This window comes from Gopherus evgoodei, chromosome 3 (genome assembly GCF_007399415.2).
Source record: "Gopherus evgoodei ecotype Sinaloan lineage chromosome 3, rGopEvg1_v1.p, whole genome shotgun sequence".
Classification (NCBI taxonomy): domain Eukaryota; kingdom Metazoa; phylum Chordata; order Testudines; family Testudinidae; genus Gopherus; species Gopherus evgoodei.
The window spans coordinates 217,329,269-217,347,574 of NC_044324.1; the positions used below are offsets into that span (position 1 = coordinate 217,329,269).

The 18,306-nt window shown below is 44.6% G+C and overlaps 1 protein-coding gene across 6 annotated transcripts in view; it reads right to left on the reverse strand.

The window, feature by feature from the left end:
- LOC115649251 (GDNF-inducible zinc finger protein 1-like) overlaps positions 1-15,719 on the reverse strand; it is a 22,774-nt gene extending 7,055 nt beyond the window's left edge. For 5 of the 6 annotated variants that reach the window (XM_030558051.1, XM_030558048.1, XM_030558052.1 and 2 more), the window contains exons 1-3: positions 15,556-15,719; positions 7,115-8,428; positions 2,838-3,767 (exon numbers count right to left, since the gene is read on the reverse strand). In XM_030558051.1, coding sequence (XP_030413911.1) covers positions 2,838-3,767; positions 7,115-8,428; positions 15,556-15,593 — 2,282 coding nt within the window. In that variant the 5' untranslated portion in view covers positions 15,594-15,719. Of the gene's footprint in view, positions 1-2,837; positions 3,768-7,114; positions 8,429-12,039; positions 12,161-15,555 lie in introns of those variants that run through there. The other variant, XM_030558049.1, reaches the window with a different exon arrangement.
- Positions 15,720-18,306: the final 2,587 nt, after the last annotated feature.

Genomic DNA, 18,306 nt, shown 5'->3' on the forward strand with positions numbered 1-18,306 from the left:
AGTGCCTAATTTGTAATGAAAGAGGTGTCAGGGCACAAGTAATTTTTTCCCCTTTCATAACAGAGGCAGCAAGCCCAGAGGTGCCAGGGCTATGAACCACCAAGCTTAGATGTGGCAGGGCTCAGTCCTGGCAAGCCCCAGCACAAATTAAGCATTATAGTCAGGGGGTTTAAAATAGCATTTCCTCTTGAAATTAATTTCCTGTAACTGTAGATGTTACGGTCCTGGAGACTTTGCCTAGATTTTCTATGTGGGAGTTGGCATATATGTGTTCAGCTCAGCAAGGAAATTAAAGGTTTGCATGCATATTACATCAAAGGTGCATGCAGACCCCAAGGTGTACTGTTGCAATGAATGACCCTATCTGATGCTTTGGATTTTGCATGAATAGATGGGGGAGGAGGGAGAGGAGAGCCTAAAGAACCCTTGGCAAAGACATTCATACTCCTCAGATCGAGTAAGTCAGTGTAGCTTCATTAATCTGACGGAGCTCGGCTGACTCACACTGGCTCAGGATCATTCCCTTACAATGCCTTAAAGAGGAGCATGCAAAATTTTCCTCTGGCAGTTCCTTTCTTTTTCTTCCTTCGTGCCTCAACAGCAGGATCAGCCCTAAAACTCTGTGGCCAAAAGGACAGTCCAACTATATTGTCCTATATTGGCTGCTAGATGATACACCAGAGTGATGAACCCAATGTTCTGTAAAGCATAACTGATCCTAGCCACACTCAGGCCCTGTGAAATTTGGTAGCATGGAACAGGCCAGCAAGACTACCCATACTTCCTTCCCCAGTTCTACTTATACTACAGCACTTTGTGGGCACAACGTTAAACACAGCAGCTCTCCAGTCACCCGTAGAGTTTCCCAAGAAAAACAGGAGACGGGACCAGAATTCAAAGGGAGAAAAGAAGCAGGGAAAAACAAACAATGATCCCTGTGACTCCCCCTTCCCAAACCCACCTGTGAGCATCCTTCTCACCTGGATGAGAAAGACCCTGTGACTGCCCCCGTAGCTGTGAGTGCCCTCACCCACTTACAGGGGGGACTCTGTGGCTCACCCCAGCTATGAGCGCCCCTCACACATTCATGCATGAGATGTGTCAAGCTGTCTGGAGTGGCTCACGAGCATGAACACCAACCTCAGGGCAGACTATTAAGAAGCAGGGCACAAACCCTAAGTTGGCTTTAAGTTCTATACTTAGATTCACCAACCAAATGTGAACTCCTCAGGCATTACAACCACCTCAGTCCGCATGAGAACTCCATTCTGTCTTGCTACCCAGATAAGCTTGCCATTACAGTACAGTCCCTTACACCAAAAATCACAATAATACTCAGGTTACTTCCAGTCCCATTACTTCCCATTTAGGGGGGAAGGGGTAGCTTAGTGGTTTGAGCATTGGCCTGCTAAACCCAGGGTTGCGAGCTCAATCCCTGAGGGGACCATTTAAGGATTTAGGGCAAAAAATCAGTACTTGGTCCTGCTAGTGAAGGCAGGGGGCTGGACTTGATGACCCTTCAGGGTCCCTTCCAGTTCTATGAGATGAGTAGGATGAACATATACCTCTCTGAGAAGCTCCTGATACTGATAAACTCCTTGTGTGAATATATGTATGCTCTTGCTGTGATCCAGCCAGGAACTGATAAAGCCTGGGGTTATGTCAAATAAAAGGGCTGCTTGCCTATCTTAGCAGGTGAATGAGGGAAAGGAGTGAGTGCAGACAGACAAGAGGAGGTGACCTGACAAAGAGCTCTGTGTGGCTTGAAAGCTTGTTTCTCACCCCCACAGAAGTTGGTCCAGTAAAATATTGCCTCATCCACCTGACTTTCTAATATCCTGAGGCCAACATGTCTACAATTACACTACATACAACACGTGGTTCCTAGACATTTACACAAATATATTACTTTACTTTATCATCAAGATTGTATTTGTCTTTGGAAGGGAAAAAAACCTCAAGTGTAGCGGGTATCGATGACCTCACTATTTATAAGTGTGACAAACATACTGGGACAGATACTCCGCTGGTGTAAACTGGCACCACTCCACTGAAGGAAGATTTAGTCCCATCGATCTCAATTTAAATACTGGCTTTTCAAAAATTCTACTGTAGTTTTAGTTATCTTGGGCCTCATTGATGGGTCTGCTATTTCCAAACAACAGGGAAGAGCCAGAACTCACAAAAGACTGGCGGCTGCTGCTTTGGTGGTGGTGATGACAATGTGGATGTGTTTTCTTTCCTTAGGCTAGCAGCAGATCTCTCCAGGCTTCTACAGTGTGTCCTGGGCTACCACTCTCAACCTGTGTAAATCACACAAACTGATTTGCACCAGCTGTGAGGTAGGGCAGTGCTATTGTCCCCATTTTACAGGTAGGGAACTGAGGCACAGAGAGATTAAATGACATGCCCACGGTCGCACACAAAGTCTGTGACAGAGAAGGGGATTGAACCTGGGTCTCCTAAATCTGAGACAAGCCTAACCACTGGGTAATCCTTCCTCTCTTGCCATTTTTTACATTAGCTGAGGATCTGGATCAATCTTATTTGGAAGTAATCACCATTTGCGTGACTATGTATGAATGGTACTGCTATGTTTTAAGTCTTTCCCAAAGGTAAGGTAATGACCCTGGAGTAGACAAACAACTTTACATAAATAAAAGAAACTAAACTTCGTTAATCATTGATATTACAGGCCAACATAAATCCCAGCATTCCTCTATTACATGGATACTGCAGAAAAATGACTGGGAGACAGTAGGTTGTTCAAGGGAAGGAGTGCTGAGGCAGGGTGCATGCAGGGCTCAGTAACGGGAGAAGCAAGACTGTAGGCTGACCTGGTGTGGATCTTAAGCTGTGATGGCTGTGCAAATTTTGAATGACAAATGCTACATTCGTAGGGTTTTTCCCCTGTATGTGTCCGCATGTGAAACACCAATGCAGTTCGGGAGCTCAGAATCTTCCCACAGACCGAACAGAGTGGGCGCTTCACTCTCCCTTCATGCTTCCGCATATAATGCGTCCTCACGTCTCTCTTTCTTTTAAACGTAGCATTGCAGAGGGTGCAGGCAAATTGCCTTTCTTCAGTATGGACACACGCTCTGTGCTCTTTCCAGCTGTTGTAGCTAGCAAATGACTTGCTACAGATATCACACTGATAGACTTTACCAGGCAAGGACTGATGGACATCTTTGCAGTGATCCACATATTTTTTTCGAGATACAAACTGCTCATCACATTTATCGCATGTTATAACATAGGCAGACTTCTTAGTTACCCGGGCCTTATTTACCTTCTTTATTTTAAAGTCTTCACCCGATTCATTTTCTTCAGCATCTTTATCATTAGAGGAATCATCATCGTCATCTGTACTAACATCCTCATTATCTTTACCACCATCTGCTTCAGAATAAACTGCATCGTAATCTCCCTCCTCTTCCCCCTTCACATTTGTTTCTTCTTCATCCTCATCCCTGTCTTCATTTTCATCTTCTCTGTTAGCTTCAGATTCATCATATTGCCCCTTCCTTTCTTCCCCTGCTTTGCTGCAATCCACTTGTGCATCAGATGAGCTCCCTGGTTCTTCCTCGTAGTCCATGGCGTCTTTGCTCCTGGCAGCTTTTCGCAACCCAGGATCTGATGCCCCATCCCATCTGTCTTTGCTAATATCTGTTTCACAGTATGTTGCATCTGGTCTATCTGCAGGTGGAACTACCATCCAGTAGACTGGCATAAGCTTCCTGTCTTGCCCAGGGTCATGTATTTTTCTGTTAAAAACAGAACACAACCATAGTAGAGTTAAACACCTGGTTTTAAATGCATGCACACTGAAGGAATCAGGTTTCTCATATTCATTTTAATGTTGCCTTTCACAAACTAGTAGAACATCTAGAACAAGAGAGCAACGAAATATTGCAGAAAGGTGAGACCAGATAAACAACGATAACTGAAGTGTCTTATGCAAGTTATTCTGTAGAAGCATTACTTAAACTGTTGGATATCCTTGCTTTCACAGCTAGCAATGGCTATTACACTGACGGCCTGGCAGAAGTTTAAAACCAGTAGGTCCTCAGGAAAGGACCCCCTCTACAGTGAACTTGTGTGTTACCTAATTAATATAATGAGAGACTGTAAATGCAGTCTAACAAATAGGTTCTTCCAAATACAACTTGAGATCCTCTTGCTTTACTTTTAATTAAATTAAGAACAATGAATACAAAATGGCATACTTTTAAATATCTACTGCATCTTACCCTTAGCACTTCCTTAAAGAAGCACATTATATTTGCCATATTTGACCCTGTAACACGGTGTGATTCTTAAACAACAAAACTGATGTTTTGCTTTAATTGACAGGTTAAGAATTTCATTGCAGGCCATATATGATTTCCCCATAACGCAAAGGCACTATTCAGCTCTAAGCTGCATGGAAGAAATTCCCAGTGTTTTCACACGGGACATGCACATGGGTAGGTGGATAAGAAGGCAGAACTGGGATTCAACCCTTCACTGTAATCTTGAGTTCCCTGTTACAATATAGTGACTATGGAAAGATATGCAGTGTTTGGTTTTTAAACAAGTTAGAAATGTCATTGAATGGGCAAAATTTATGCAACGACATGCCTGCTTTGTGCATGCAATTAGACAAAGCAAATCTGCTGACTGTTTATGCAGATAGTCGATTATGGTAATCTGTCTTTTTACTAGAGTTACTACAGTACTTAGCACAAGATAATCCCAATATTTAACTAGAACCCTTAGGCACTATCATAATACAAACAAACAAGACCATAACACAAACATTTTCTTATAAAAAATACTAACAGGTTGCATCACCTCTATTTGTATAAACTGCAGCACCAACAGTTTTCTTATTAATTTAGGGCCAGATAAAGATATCCTTATGAACACTGAGATAAGTGTATCAACATCCGTCTCAAAGAAATAGGTAATCCTGCACAATCTATGTTTGAACTGTTAATAACCACAAATTTAAAACAAATTGTCTGGGAGATTTCTGCATGGGATCGATCTGCTTTCCCTCTGCATGTGACAATAAGATAACAAAGAAAATGAAACAGAGAGCCACACTGCATTGTTTTGAAAGATTACAGTTTGTGTGCTGGGCACACAAAAGACTGATACTGGGTAACTGCAAATGCTTTAAAAGTCTGGAATTATCTGCTCATCCTGCTATTGTGGATTTCCCTCCTACCGTACTACTTTTATTTTTCTACTCCTATCTGTTCAGTCTGCATTTTCCTAAAATTTAGCCTCACTCAACCCTCCTCTTTGAGCTCACTGTCTATAATATACAGAACCTAATCATTTTTGTCAATCACATTTCTCTCCCTGAGTACCTCGTTTCTTTCTCACTATACACATCAGTGTCACACAAAAGTCTTTGAATGCAGATTTTCTTTAGAAACAGATGGATAGTATCTTTTTATATATGTAATCTCCTGAGGGATTCTTTAAAGCATCAATGTTATCGATTTATTAAATGCATTAATAAAATTCAAGAAAGAATTACATATAGAGAGAGAGATAAAACTATTCTCTGTAGTTGCATTAGCTAGGAGAAAGTTAAAGGGGCCAATAATCCTCATGCTTGAGTGGAAGCATGGTCTTGTGGTGAAGGTGCTGGATTGGACTCAGAAGATCTGGGTTCAATTCCTAGATCTGCTACAGGCTTCCTGTGTCATCATGGGCAATTTCTCTGTGCCCTAGTTCCCTGTAGGGAAAATAATACAGCAGGGTGGATTTGATTTAAATCACTAGTCAGGAAGACTCGATTTAATCATGGTTGTCTACATAAAAGTGCATTCTTGTTGGTTTTTATAACCTTAATACATATTCTTCACAACTCAGAGACAGATGTAGGTTTCATTTTTAGAAGGTACACACTACGCATTTTTAAAGTGATTTATTTTGAAAAAATTTCAGATAAGTTTTACAGCTATATCAGAAAATGAATGTTTGGTTATTTCATTTACCAAAGGTAATTGAAGCAGATATTTATGAAGTCATGGGGAGGTGAACTATTTCCAATTCAACAGGCTAATCATCAGACCAGTTTCCTACCTGGAGGCTACTCTATGCCAGCTGCCTGTTGCTCCAATATGGGTTATGGCAGTCAGATAATGGGAGTATAGGGATATACTTCCTATACATCCACAGGGGGCACAGTGAAGTAGGAGCCATTACAATGGCATGGTCTCAACAAAGGATTCCTCCATAATGGAGCCATCCTCTTATTGGCAACTACTACAGTTTTAGGGCTGCTTTGAGTTGACTCCAACACAGCAGATCTGGGCCCATGATTTCAACTGTACAGGACTCAGAAGGAGAGAAAAGTAAAAACTTATATATTTAAATATCTCTCATATGACCTAACATTTCTTCTCCATATTCAATAGTGCCAATATCTCAGGGCCTTCCAAAACATGTACATCACTTATTTGACTTGGCTTTTTCCACGGCTGGGGAAGCAGAGGACTCCAGAGGGAGCCAGAAAAGAGGACAAACGTATGAGGGTCATAATAGGAGGACTGAATCGCTGAAAAAGTCAGAAGAGGGTCTTGGAATCAGTTCAGGACTCAGGAGGGCTGTAACAGCTGAAAATCAGGAATTTTGTCCTGGGCCAATGGGAATTCTATATTTATGCTGTCATAAAAATCAAATTCCGTCCCTGTTTGCAGATCTGGAGACTCCTGTGAAATTTTACTGATTCGTTTCTAGTCAGTCAGTGCGGAAAAGGCCTGTGCGAATGCCCACACAACCCAGACACAGCCGGCAGGGCACAGGATCAAATAAAAATAGATTTGTGATCACCCTGTTAGCCGGGTCTTGTTCATTTTTAACACATCACAGTTATCCCAGACTCATGTTTAAAACCCAAAGGCTGAGACATTCAAAGCCACTAATGGGGATTTAGCTGCACAACCCCCAATAATTTCAATGCATTTAAATCCCCTGCATGGCTTTGAAAACACCAGCCCAGCACTGCTGCAACCTTCCAAGGGCCCAAAGAACCTAGCTCTGAAGCGATCAGGATCTTGAAAATACCCCTCTCTCAATGCTCAGACACACACACTCACACAAAATGCTGTACCTTACATGGGTATTGTAAGCAGACCTCTGAGCAAAGCTGGCTGGGCAGCGTTCACACTTATAAGGTTTCTCTCCAGTGTGGGTTCGAATGTGAACTGTCAGGCCGCATTTGGAGCTGATAACCTTGTTGCAGTATGGACACGCCTGAGGATTCCTTTTCTTTTCATGCACCCTCCGGATATGGTCATTTATATCCTTCCGGCGCTTGAATCTCTTCTCACAAAACACGCAGGGGAAGCGTCGCTCCTCATTGTGAACTGTGAGGCGGTGCTGCCTGAGGTTCTGGCGATTCGAGAAGAGCTGGTCGCACATATTGCAGCTGTGTTTGAGGATTATGTTGATGTCGTGCTCCAGCTCCATGTGTGACTGATAATGTTTGATGAAATGGAATGACTGGTTACACTTCTCACACGTGTACATTTGTGGCAAGACTTCTGATACGTTGCGAGGTGATTTCCTACGTTCAGTTTTACTGGGGAGCTCAGAAATTAAACTATTTTCATCCTCCTCCTGGCCAGGTAGCACACTTCTAATCACTATGCAGGTTTCCTTTGAGTCTGACTGGTTTAGGGCACAATGGCTTGTCTTATTTTCCTCTGGGTTGACTGTATCCATGCTAATCATCTCACCTGTCTCTATTTTGTTCCGTTTGTCTGACTTTACCATCCCAGCTTTCGACTCCGGAAGATCTGTCCCACCTTTATTGGGATTTGCACGTTGTTCATCAACAATCTCGTAGTCTGGTAGCAATTTTCTGCATTCCTGGCTGTCCCAAAATTTTCTCTTCATGGACGTCACCCCAATTTGGGAAGAATCATTCATTTCATTGTCTTCTGCTTGCTGGACACGAGCCCACTGGGACCCACCATTTTCACATATCTGACCTTTCAAATGGACACTCAAATCTAAAGCGTTTCTACCCTCTGCCTTCATTTCTTCACAAATGTCAAGCAAATCCTTGCACTCGAGTCTCTCAGCTACCTCCTTCATCCGATGCAACTTTTCTGCGTCAATCTCTACTTCTGCAGTGTAGACAAATTCCAGAAAGGAGGTGAATTCTTCTGAGTAAATGTCCTGTAGCGTCACGGTGCAATTCTTAGCATCCAACATCTCACCGTGAAGAAAAAGCCCTTTGAAGTAATTGCTGGAAGCAGCCAAGACAGCCTTATGAACCAGAAACTCCTCCTGGATCCCTAGGTGCTCAGTATGAACTGTCACATCACAGAAGTGACCAAACTGATAGAGCGAATGCAGCGCACTCAGAAGGTTTGAAGCAGCAACTTTGGATTTCATTAGAATTTTCTTCTTCTCCATCCTGCCAGAAAAAACACCAAGAGAGTCCATTAGAGCACATCTCATCCACCTGCACCAATCATCTTCACATTCATCTTAACTGCAAAGTAGGCCATCACACTTACTCACACGAGTGACTGAGAGACTCATTGGCATTACCCCCATTTTACAGATGGACAAACTGAGGCACAGCAAGAAGTAATTTGCCAAAAGTCACCCAGCAGGCCAGTGGCAGGTTGGGAACTGAGTCCCAATCCAGTGTTCTACCCAGTAGGCCACACTACCTGCATGATAGCAACAGATGGTTAAATCTTTGTTGAGCAGAGAGTCTAGCAGGTTTTTAATGAGCATACCCAGGCTTGTAGATTAATGGTACAAGTTTGTGAGTTCTACTGTTTGCAAAACTTAAATTGTATGGATATTACTTACAGAAATATATAGGACATGGAAGGAAATAGAGACACAGATCTGGTTTAAAATTTTAGAAATGCTGACAGTATTTTGACCAAAAAAAATATTGAGAACTTCTTGTTGGTTTTCATTCAGCCTACAGAGACTGAAATTTTGTGATGAAAAATTTCAAACATTTTTCACAAAAAAAATTCTGCATTTTGCCAACTATCTCTAGGCATCTCTAAATATTACAATAAGACAGAAGCTTGATGGCTCTGTGGCTTTTCTGCCTTTAGCCGCACAAGACACTAACACTGCATCTTAAACTATGAACCCTGAGGGGCAAAGACAGTCTTTTTGTGTGTGTTTGTACAGGTCCCAGCACAACAGTGTCATGATACTGACTTGGGCCTTTGGAAGACACGATAAATGTTTATTAATATCACACAAATGCATCAATTATAGTACTGGGTATCATTATTACTCTGGAATAAATTATTGATCTAATAGGTTATGTCAATTCCACTAGCCCTATGAGACCCGATTAGTACTCCTCACCCTGAAAAGTTTTATTCATAGGAAGTTACAGATGCCCACCTACTGGTGCCCAGTCTGAGAGCTGAGATAAGACAGGGTTCTCCGATCTTTGAAGCAGATTTAGATATAGGTTCAAACAGCTCATGCCAAGTCATTTCAAAACTAAGTGATGAAAATGCTAAAACAGTCACTACATTACCTAGGACATTAGTAAGGGATTCATAGCTAGGAACTGATTTTGATGACTATATTATCCATTTAGTATCTCCAAGGTTTCAGAATCTACTCCTGAACTGGCAAACCTTTGTGTATGAACCAAAATGTCTATACAGTGGGTAGTTACTATTCCTCATAACCTTTAGCCTACTATGGTATATAATTCATGGAGTAAACTAAACTGCTCCAGTTTGTTTGGCATATGTTCCCTTATAGTGCTAGGAAAACAATAGCTTTAGGCTGCTGTCTCGTGAAAGGTAGGTCTTCCCTTGCTACAAGTCCTATCCATACAGAGTAGGTAGACTCCAAATTCTTTACCTGGGTACCTTTTAGTTAGTACAGGGGGTCTTAGTAGTATAATGTAGTACGGTGATGTTAAACACCCAGCCAGAGGGCTGGATCTAACCTATCGGATGTATTTATGTGGCTTTAGAGTAAGTTTCTAGCACTCCTGGATACAAAATTAGCCTTCCAAATGCAAAACAATTAGAAATCAGTGATGCACTGCTGTCTTCCTGAGTCTGCAGACAGCCTGAAACAATGACTTGGAGGTGTGAACTCCTTTTCTCCAATTCATCTCACAGTGATGTTAACTTGAGAGCATAACAGTGACACATTAAATAACTAATGGTACATAAGCACTGATAATTTCATTATATGATATGGGGAAAAGGGTGGAAGTGAAAGCCAATGGGAAGGATATGCAGAGAAAAGACAGGAGGGAAAAACAAGAGGGAAAAGTTGAGAAACAGAAAGAAAGATAGAGAAGGAAAAGAAGCAAGGCAGATACAGTGGCTGTCCTAAGAGTAAGTTCGTTTTCAAACTGAGTGATTGATGAACGTGGCTTTAATAAGAACAATAAACTAAAAATTTAGTTACTAAATCAAGACCTGATTCCACCCTTGATCTTTGTGGGGATCTTCCACTGACAGCACTGGGAGATCCACTCTAGATTGAGGACAGTATGGAATCATAAATGAATGCCCCAACCATAACTAAAAAGGTATTTGGCCCACTCCAAAAATGAGTTTGACACTCCTGGTCTAGTAGAAGATTTAAAAGTCTTATTATTTAATGTGTGTTTACCTAAATCGTATAACTTCTTTACAAATAAATTTCAGAACCGAGAGAGGAGCACTAGGCCAAAGCAAATAGCTTGAGTGTCTCTCTCTTGTTTGTTAGCTCCGTTTTACAGGATGCAAAAGCTAAGTGGTGCAGTTACTTTAGCCTTGATGTTGGAGTGTTTCCTTCTCAGCCCAGTAGTAACAATCGGCATTAAATTACATCAAGTTTTACTTTTGTTCCTTATGTGAATTACATATTTGACATGACATGAAGTCCGTTACTACTGTATATAAAATGTGCAAATAAGAGGGCAAACTTGCCTTCAACATACTGTCCCGTGATGCATAAACATCGATATACACCACAACGAATGGGTTTGAATAACAAGCTTAAAAGCTCACTTGCTGCAGTAGCAATATTCTCAAAGCTAATCCAATAAAAACAGCAGTAATTAAAACACATTTTCATCTGCAAGGTATAAATAATTCATGATTTGTGACTTCTAAAATAATGTTAAGGCACTGTAACTATTTCCTGGCTTCTATGTATTCCAGGATTTCTTAGCAACTTGTGCCCAACTATATTTTTCCAGTGAACGCATTTTTACGGATGGGATAGGATTTTATTCGGGATTTCTGTTAGAAAAAGACAATGATAATAAGCAACCTGGAATACTTCTGAACACTCCATGCCATTAATTTTGATTTAATTGAGGGCTCAATCCTGCCAGCACTTATGTACGAGTAACTTTACTCATGTGAACAGTCCCATCAAAATCAATGGAATTACAGCTGCTGAGAAAGCTATAAGCTGTGCATGTCTGTAGGACTAGATCCTTATTCATCAACCTGATTTGAAACAGAAAAAATATGCTCCTCCCTACCAGTGAATTTTAAAGAAGGTTTATTTTGAAAAGAGGGAAGCAAAATACCTTTGTTAAAGGAAAGTACTTTTCAGAAGAGTAAAAAGATGTGCGTGTATATTGGAATATGTCACTGAAGGCAGACATTGACCCATTTGATTGCTTAATCTTAGTTCTACCAGCACAGGATTGTTCATACACAGATTTCTAGAAATGTACAGTAAACAACACAGCAAAAGGCGCAAGCTAACACTAAAAATAGCCGTGTGGACACTGTTGCTCGGGCTCTCAAACCGTAGGCTGGAGAGCCCGACCTCCAGCCTGAGCCAAAACATCCACATTAGCTCAAGCCCTGCTAGCAGCTACCTGGCCTGGGAGGTTTGCTCCCAGCCGCCACGCAGACATACCGATAGGTCCGAGAACAGCTGGATGTGGCAGGCTGAAGAGTCACTCAGGGATGCTGCTTTACTCAATTGGCTGCTGCTCTTGCCATTCCAGACTATGAGCCAATGAATGGTGGTGCTGTATGCACCAACCTCTCCCCTGCACACCTTGCCTACCTTGTGTCTGTCCCAGTGCTCAGGCTGCCTGACCACAGTCTCTCAGTGATGATTGCGCCACTGATCACTGGGAGGGGCCATGTTTCAGCTGCGGGGCTCCGAGATAGGAGGGGAGCTCTGAGCAGAGATGCTGCTGTAGATACAACCACAATAATTACACATGCTGCACTCTGAACTGAACAGAGTGTTGCAGCCACAGAACCACATTGTGAGTGTATACATTAACTCACCCTTCAGCAGTGCAACAGATGTATTGCCATAAATTATCTTAGCACTAAGAGGCTAATGGAGAAGTTATAAACAGACGATTAACTAACACGGGGGGGACACATTCTGGACTTGGATGACTAGGACTTTTGGATAAAGAGAATTTGCATTAGTACTATGCTGAAAAGCCAATACCAAGGGGTGGCCTTTCGGGTGCTATTGGGGCGGCAGGACTGGGTCTTCTGCGGCAATTCGGCAGTGGGCCCCTCAGTCCCTCTCAGAGTGAAGGACCCACCGCTGAATCACCACCAAAGAGTGGAGCTGCGCGATCGTTCTGCTGCAGTTTTGGGGTATTTGGTTTTGGTTTTTTTTTCCCACTTGTGGCGGCAGAAAACCTGGAGCCGGCCCTGCTGAAAAGGACCATTAAAGTACAGCTAGAAGGCCTTGATCCTACAGACACTTAAGCAATTGATTAAGTATATTTGCCTGAAGGGTCTGACTGAGTTTACCTGTGTAAAATTGGGCACATGTGTAAGTGCATGCAGAATTGGGGCTCTGATTAGTAGAATAAAAACAAATGCATGATCTTTCACACAAACTTTAAAAAGAAAAAAACCACAACAAATGCACCTCCCTTCCATAATTTTTGGACCATCACAGTTTTGGACTGTAAAACTTGGACCATTTAGGGACACTGTATTTTACTGAAAAATGGTTGATTTGTCTGGGTCTTGTTAAAAGACAACTTTAAGAGCAAAAGTAGAGGCAGTTAAAATAAAATGCTTTAAAATGTATCCCATATGGGGGTGACTCCCTCCAAAAGTATGAAACGTGGCAGGCCTGCACATCTAACTGATGACAGCAGCATTATAAAGGGACACTGTCCTCTGGCAAAACAAATAAATCACAGTTGTATCTGAAAGTTTTGTGCCCATTCTAGTTACAAGTCACATCCTAAAATGACTAATCAAAAGAGATTAGAGAAAAACGTTATTTGCCTCCCTTTTCTCAGTCTGCTTAATTTGCACACTACAGCAGTTTAGTCAGTCTGTTTCCCTGTTTACCCTGCAGTCAGTCAATGTTAGGCTTTAAAATAGAAGATACGGTACTGAAATACTCTTACTCTCCATTGTTTAAAGGTGCTGGTGTAACACAGACAGAAATTTTAAAAATTAGTTCCCGATCCTGCAAATTATTAAGCATGTGCTTAATTTTCAGTACGTGACCATTGCCACTGAAGTCAATGGGACTATTCACACGCATCACATGAATCACGTGCTTGCAGGATTGGGGCACAAGCCAGTACAGTGTGAGGAGTGGCTTGGCATGGCAGGGACTGGGACAGCAACCCTAACACTATTCAACACCACAGAGTGCTCAACCTCAGGTTGCCAGCTGTACTAGTTTTAACAGAGCAAAGATGTGTAGCTGAGGGCAGGTGCCGGCGATGACATGTGTCCAGTACAGCAGCAATTTGAGCGGCAATGGCAGGGGCAGTCATCAGAGCAGAGCTTAGTTAGAAGGGGCCAGGGAGCTACCATGCAAACCCTTCAGCACAGGATTCAGTTGTGGCAGGCAGGACGGTAGCAGCCAGTGTTACCCAAGTCTTACCCTTCCGCACAGGGATTAGCTGTAGGGGATAGGGTCCCTGAGCAAGCCCCTAGCCTTACCCATCAGCCCAGGGCCTGTCTACAGGAGGAGCAGGCAGGATATACAGCTATAGGAGCAGCCCCCAACCTTACCCATTAGCACAGGTAAGGGGCAGGCCAGGTATAGCTACAAGGGTAGCCTCAGCCAAATTATCCATCAGCCCAGTGTCTGTCTATAGGGGCCAGGCAGAATATATAGCTATAGGAGCAACTCCAGCCATATTATCCAATGGCACAGTGGCTGTCTATCATGGCTGGTCAGGATATAGCTATGGAGTTGGGCAGGGTACAGTTATAGGGGCATCCCCCAGTCTTTACTAATCAGCACAGTTTCTGCCTTCAGGAGTTGGGCAGTGTATATCTATAAAGGTCCGCAAAGCTATGGGATAGGCAGGATTTAACTAGATAGGCTATAGAGCTATAGGGGCAAGCAGGGGATAACTATAGGGGCTGCAGAGCTATGGGGCAGGCAGAGCATAGCTATAGGGGGCTGTGCTGCTATGGGTTAGGAAGAGCATAACTATAGAGGCTGTAGTGCTATAGGGGTGGGGAGGGTGTAGTTATAGGGGCTGTAGTGCTATGGGATGGGCAGGGTGTAGCTATAGGGGCTGTAGTGCTACGGGAGTGGACAGGATGTAGCTATAGGGGTTGTACTGCTATAGGGTGGGCAGGGTATAGCTACAGGGGCTGTAGTGCTATACAGGCAGGCAAGGTGTAGTTATAGGGTCTGTAGCACTATGGGGGCTGTACTGCTATGGAGCAGGCAGAGTGTAGCTATAGGGGCTATGGGGCAAGCAGAGTGTAGCTACAGGGGCTATAGTGCTATGGGGCTGTAGTGCTATGGGGCAGGCAGAGTGTAGCTATAGGGACTGTAGTGCTATAGGGGTGGGGAGGGTGTAGTTATAGGGGCTGTATTGCTATAGGAGTTGGCTGGGAGTAGCTATAGGGGCAGACAGGATGTAGCTATAGGGGCCGTAGTGCTATGGGGCAGGGACGGTGTAGCTATAGGAGCTGTAGTGCTATCAGGGAGGGCAGTGTGTAGCTATAGGGGCCACAGTGCTATAGAGGCCACAGTGCTATAGGGGCTGTAGTACTATAGGGGAGGACAGGGTGTAGCTATAGGAGCCGTAGTGCTATAGGAGTGGGGAGGGTGTAGCTATAGGGGCTGTAGTGCTATAGGGGCTGTAGGGATGGGCAGGGTGTAGCTATAGGGGCTGTAGTGCTATGGGGTGGGGAGGCTGTAGCTATAGGGGCTGTAGTGCTATAGGGGTGGGGAGGGTGTAGCTATAGGGGCTGTAGTGCTATAGGGGCGGGGAGGGTGTAGCTATAGGGGCTGTAGGGATGGGCAGGGTGTAGCTACAGGGGCCGTAGTGCTATAGGGGAGGACAGGGTGTAGCTATAGGGGCTGTAGTGCTATAGGGGCGGGGAGGGTGTAGCTATAGGGGCTGTAGTGCTATAGGGGTTGGCAGGGTGTAGCTATAGGGGCTGTAGGGATGGGCAGGGTGTAGCGATAGGGGCTGTAGTGCTATAGGGGTTGGCAGGGTGTAGCTATAGGGGCTGTGGGGATGGGCAGGGTGTAGCTATAGGGGCCGTAGTGCTATGGGGCGGGGAGGGTGTAGCTATAGGCTACAGGGGTAGCCATAGGGCAGCCCAGCCTTACCCTGCCAGGCGGAGCGCGCTGCTCTCGCGCAGTCTCATGGGGCTCGGCTCCTGCCTGCGCTGCGCTGCTCTCCGCACCCCCGGACTCAGCAGCGCAGGTCTCTCCCCCTCTCCCCGCGCGATGGTACAGTCCGGAGGACTGCGCGCCGAGCGCTCCGCCTCCCGCCACGGCCACCATAGCTGCGCCGCGGAGGCCGCTCCACCGACGCTGCCGCGGGCCTGCCGCCCAAATGCAAGATGGCCGCCAAGTGCACATTGTAAGCGTCACCCCGCCCTCCACGGCCATCTTGGGTTTGGGCAGCAAAGCTATGCCCTCGGGGACCTGCCGGGCCCTACTTGTCGGCCATCTTGAGTATGGGCAGCTAGACGGCTTTCCCTCAGAAGGACCTAACGAGTCGGCCATCTTGGATGAGGGCACAGAACTGCAGTCCCTATCTGGGCTAGGGGTGGGCCGCAAAAGGCTGCAATTGCCAGGAGCCCCTCCAGTCCCGAGCCTCGGCCCCTCCACCCCTCCCTGCCATGGGGACACCCCCCCAGCACTGCCCTCCCTGCATTGGGTCAGGAGCCCCCCCAGCATGAGGATGGCTTAACCCCCCCTTCCCCCAGCTGCCCCACAGCATCCACACAAGGCTCCGGGCCGGGAGTCCCGTCTGTGGGGCTGCAGCCCGTGGGGCTGGACGTAAACTAGCCCCCACAGTTTGGTGGTGTTCGCGGCCCGCCTGCCCCCGGTGACACCGAACAAAACAGAATTAAGCCCCACCCCCACCTTCCTCCCCCCAGTGCGTTAGGTGACTTACAGACAGCCCCATTCAGCATCAGCACCCGGAAACCTGCTCCCCCTCACGGCCCCTGGGCCGGGGCCCCTCATCTCCCCCGACTCCTGGGCAAGGAGGTGCCCAGCCAACCGCCTTCTGCACCTTCTCCCATGCAGGCTCTTGTTGCAATGCAGCATGGTGACCAGTGCTCGCATAGGCCCTTTATTGATGTTAGCGGGATCGACAGGAATACATGACCTTTTTACAAAGAATCTCAGGCTCCAACCAATGGCCTCATAGCATCATCACTTTCTGCCAGCTGAAGGATAACTTACTTGTGTCCTTAGGAAGGATTATTCTTTCGTGCCTATCGTCACTGACTCTGCGCCTTTACAAAATGAAAATGTGTAACCCCTGTCTGTGCAATACTTCACCCACGTTGTCTCTCTGTGCTTTAGGAGTATCTGACTAGGGTTGACAACCCTCCAGGATTGCCCTGGATTCTCCAGGAATTAAAGATTAATCTTTAATTAAAGATTATGTCATGTGATGAAACCTCCAGGAATATGTCCAACCAAAATTGGCAACCTATAGCTGACTGTGAATTCTAGGAAAGCTTAGATGAAGTCACACAGAGTGCAAGTGAGTACAGAAAGCACTTGCTTACAAAAAAGAAGCATCTTTTATTCTGCTAACTCACCTGATTGAAACCCACATGCTTTCATCTCCTAACGGAGGCTGTTTTGTTTTTCTGGGCTAGAGGCATGTAGCAACAGCAGATATTGACTTCTAGCATGTATTTAAAATGCTGTTGAATTAGAACAATAGAAAATTAGGGTTGGAAGAGACCTCAGGAGGTCATCCAACCCCCTGCTCAAAGCAGGACCAACCCCAACTAAGTCATCCCAGCCAGGGCTTTTGTCAAGCCGGGCCATAAAACCTCTAAGGGTGAAGATTCCACCACCGCCCTAGGTAACCCAACTGGAGTAAAACTGCAAGCAGCAGGAGGAAGATCTTGCTTTTCATCAATCCCTCACAGCAGAGCCTTCACTCCAGCAGCGCAGAGGCTAAAAGTGTCTAAGAGCTCCACAGCAGGAGAAACTCTGATGTGCACAGGTGATGCATCTGCAGGGGTTTTGACAGTGCCTGTACATTAAAAAAACGAGGGAGTCCAGTGGCACCTTAAAGACTAACAGATTTATTTGGGCATAAGCTTTCATGGGTAAAGACCCTCACTTCTTCAGATGCATGGAGTGAAAATTACAGATACAGGCGTAACTATACTGGCACATGAAAAGAAGGGAGTTACCTTACAAGTGGAGAACCAGTGTTGACAAGGCCAATTCACTCAAGGTGGATGTGGTCCACTCCCAATAATTGATGAGGAGGTATCAATACCAAGAGAGGGAAAGTTGCTTTTGTAGTGAGCCAGCCACTCCCAGTCCCTATTCAAGCCCAAATTAATGGTGTTAAATTTGAAAATGAATTGTAGATCTGAAGTTTCTCTTTGAAGTCTGTTTTTGAAGGTTTTTTTTTTGTTGAAGTATGGTTACTTTTAAATCTGTTATAGAATGTCCAGGGAAATTGAAGTGTTCTCCTACTGGCTTTTGTATGTTACCATTCCTGATGTCTGATTTGTGTCCATTTATTCTTTTATGTAGAGACTGTCCAGTTTGGCCAATGTGCATGGCAGAGTGGCGCACATGCAAAAGTGATGTACCCTGCTAGTATTAATAATGATGAATGAGTATCACTAGCCCCTTGCATTATACAAAGGTTGACTGCAAAATGAGATTTTCACTATGCACGGAAAGTAGGGATTTACCGGTGATTGTTTCTTTAAGTCTGGGATAAACTTGTGTATGTGTATATTTGACAGCCATGTAATACTTTATAGCCTCAATACACTTTTAAACTCACTTTACATAATAAATGACAGCTACAACGTGAATGTTAAATGACAGCTTTGCTCACTGGGACAGAAATGGTTACTTACC